At 51.6% G+C, this 2,955-nt stretch overlaps 1 protein-coding gene across 4 annotated transcripts in view; it reads right to left on the reverse strand.

Moving 5' to 3' along the window:
- Tfcp2l1 (transcription factor CP2 like 1) overlaps positions 1–2,955 on the reverse strand; it is a 61,304-nt gene that overhangs the window by 18,599 nt on the left and 39,750 nt on the right. For all 4 annotated transcript variants that reach the window (XM_048812093.1, XM_015479056.2, XM_048812092.1 and 1 more), the window contains one exon: positions 713–804. In XM_048812093.1, coding sequence (XP_048668050.1) covers positions 713–804 — 92 coding nt within the window. The remainder of the gene's footprint in view (positions 1–712; positions 805–2,955) is intronic.

The following is a 2,955-nucleotide window of genomic DNA, read 5'->3' on the forward strand; positions in this document are numbered from 1 at the left end:
GGGGGGGGGGGGGGGGGGCCTGCAGGGAATCAAGCCCCCACAGCACACGCCAGGCTTTCCCAGTAGGGTGGCACAGGCCCTTCTTTAATGGGAGACTTGGGAAGGAACACCTGTGCTGTTCGTGGAGGGTGCTTTATTTTGGTAAAATCAATGTCATGGACAACCTCACTGTTTGATCAGAAAGTTCTCTGTCTGTCTAAAGCCCTGGTGGGTTCTGCACTCCCTTCTTAAACCCACCTGGCTGGGCTTTCTCTCTGCCTCCACCTCCAGCCCTGGAAAGAACCCACAGAGCCGTCTCAGCATTGCCTGGGCCTATAGTCCTGCACTGTCCCTGTCACCACATCCCTGGCCATGTTGCCTGTCCCTTGACAGAGCCAGGCAGGCGGTGGTAAGACCAGCTTCAGTTCTATGAAGCCTGAAACTCGGGGGGCAGAGGATCCGCTGGACCCGCTCCAGTCAGTGACTACGGCTGGACAAAGAGCCAGGAAGGACCCTCCTTGTCGCCGGGGTCATCCAACACTCAGTTGGGAATGCTCTGAAAGGGTCATTCTGCCCCCAAGGGCACCCGAGGCCATCCCATGAGGCTATCACAACCCATCTGACCATGGTGAAGCCCAGGCAGACACCAGGCTAGGGAAAGGAGAAGAGATCAAGAAAGGGACCTATACCCATCTTCATTCTGGGGACCCACAGAGAGAAAGGTGGGACCTACCCTTCACCGAGGCCAAAGCTGTTGGGAGAGCCATTGTAGCTTGGGGACGGGGCGCTGTTCACCTGGTAAGCCACATCAGGCCACGGAGAGCACTGTGGGAGGAGAGACAGGGCCAGGTGAATGGAGGTCAGCAGTCCTCAGGATGAGCTGGAAGCTGCAGAGGCACCAGCCCATGATCCTCAGGCCCTTCCAAGCACCCCATCAACACCAACATATGAGACACTGACCCATAAACACACACCCCGTGTCTTCTGGGTACCCATAATGGGCCATGGTCAAGCAGGTTACTGTGGTCATACTGGGGATACCAAACATGGCAAGCAGACCTAACAGTCCGGAAGTCATCCTCAGAGCAAGAAAACTATGAAAGGTATCTCATCAAGCTTCCTAGTAATCAAACCACCAGAGGTAAACATCACAGTGATCAATTTTTTCTTTTTTGGCGGGTGGGTGGGTACCAGGGATTGAACCCAGGGACACTTAACCACTGAGCCACATCCCCAGCCCTTATTTTATTTTATTTAGAGACAGGGTCTCGTTAAGTTGCTTAGGACCTCGCTAAGTTGCTGAAGCTGGCTTTGAACTCATGATCCTCCTGCCTCAGCCTCCCTAGCCTCTGGGATCAGTCATGTGATCTTGAGCCAACAAGGAAGGAGGAAAATCAGAAACACTTTTTTCCTAGTACAGATACGTGTGTGAATGCATATAAGAAGCTAAGGCAACTTCCAAAGGAAAAATAAACAATAAAATTCAGTCCTGAAATCCATGCTGTTTGAAGTAAGAAATCCTGCCGAGGTAGGCAGAAGAGGCACTTGCACAATCTATGAAGGCCAGCTCCCCATAACGCAGCTCCGTGTGTGTTTATTGTGTTTTAGGCATCCTGCTAGAGGCTCTGGGAGACACAGAAACACAAAAGATCTGATCCTTGCCCTCAAGAAACCTGAACTGCAGAAGCCAAAACCAAACACACACGGAAGCCTCCTAAAAGAAAGTCAAGACCTCTAGGCTTTGCCTGTCCAACTGAGAGGACAAAGTGTGTGTTTCCTCCTTTGGTGGCAGTGACTTCACCTTGGAGAGGGCTGGTTTGAAGCATTCCTGAAGATTTACTATCACCCACCCAATCCAAGGGTTAGTAAATATTTAACTGTTGTGCGTATGGGCTGGAATTTGTTGGTGCTAAATCCTGCGGCCTGAGAAGGAAAGTCGATGAGCTGATACAAGGGGTGCTGGCACCTCCCAAGGTCATGGCCCACTGAGTGGGCTCTCCAGCACTGCGGAGGGGGCACTGGAGATGCAGCAGGAGGCTCACCAGCACCTCACCTCTGCTGGGACGCCAGAAGAGGAGCAAAGAAGTCAGGCAGAGAGAAGCATCACTAGGTGGGGGGACACTCCCAGCAGTGTCACTAGCACAGAAAGCCACCAGGCATGGGAAGAAAAGGGTCCAAGTCCTAAAGCCAGAAAATGGAGTCCTCAGGTCCCGACACTTCTTTGCTGGCTGAGGGTGGGACCGTGTGGTCTTGGTGGCAATGCTCCCCAGCTGAGGATTGTCCTTAATCAGACGAAATGACAGTACCCAATGACAGTACCCGGGTGTGTGAGCCGCATGCATTTTTTTTTGGCGGGGGGGGGGGGATACCCAAGATTGACCCAGGGGCACTCTCTGCCACTGAGTTACATCCCTACTCCCTTTTATTTTTATTTTTTTAATTTTGGGACCAGGGATTAAACTCAGGGGTACTTAACCACTGGGCCACATCCCCAGCCCATTTTAATTTTTTACTTTGAGACAGGGTCTTGCCATCAATTGCCATGGCTGGCCTAAAACTTGCAGTCCTCCTAACTCAGCCTCCCAAGTTGCTGAGATTACTATGGGTGTGCATCACCTAACACTACATTAGCTTTCACACTGTCTTATTGCAAACACTCTTCTACATGTGGCTTATTATACACATAGGAATATAAGAACAGCAGGACCCGGCACCCTTTTCTTAGACATTCTGTGCCCAAGCCCCACCCTAACACAGCCTCAAACCCCTCGCCCCATGGCCAACATGGGTCTTATACATGCCCTGGTAGTAAACCCAATTAGTCAATGAACAAACACCAGTGCCAGTTAGTTGGTCTGACTGTAGAATGGTTGTTTAATAATAAGATAACAAAGGGCTGGGGCTGTAGCTCAGTGGTAGAACACTTGCCCCACATGCACAAGGCCCTGTCCCATCCCGACCCCACCCCCCCCCCCC

Source organism: Marmota marmota, unplaced genomic scaffold (assembly GCF_001458135.2).
Source record: "Marmota marmota marmota unplaced genomic scaffold, marMar, whole genome shotgun sequence".
Lineage (NCBI taxonomy): Eukaryota > Metazoa > Chordata > Mammalia > Rodentia > Sciuridae > Marmota > Marmota marmota.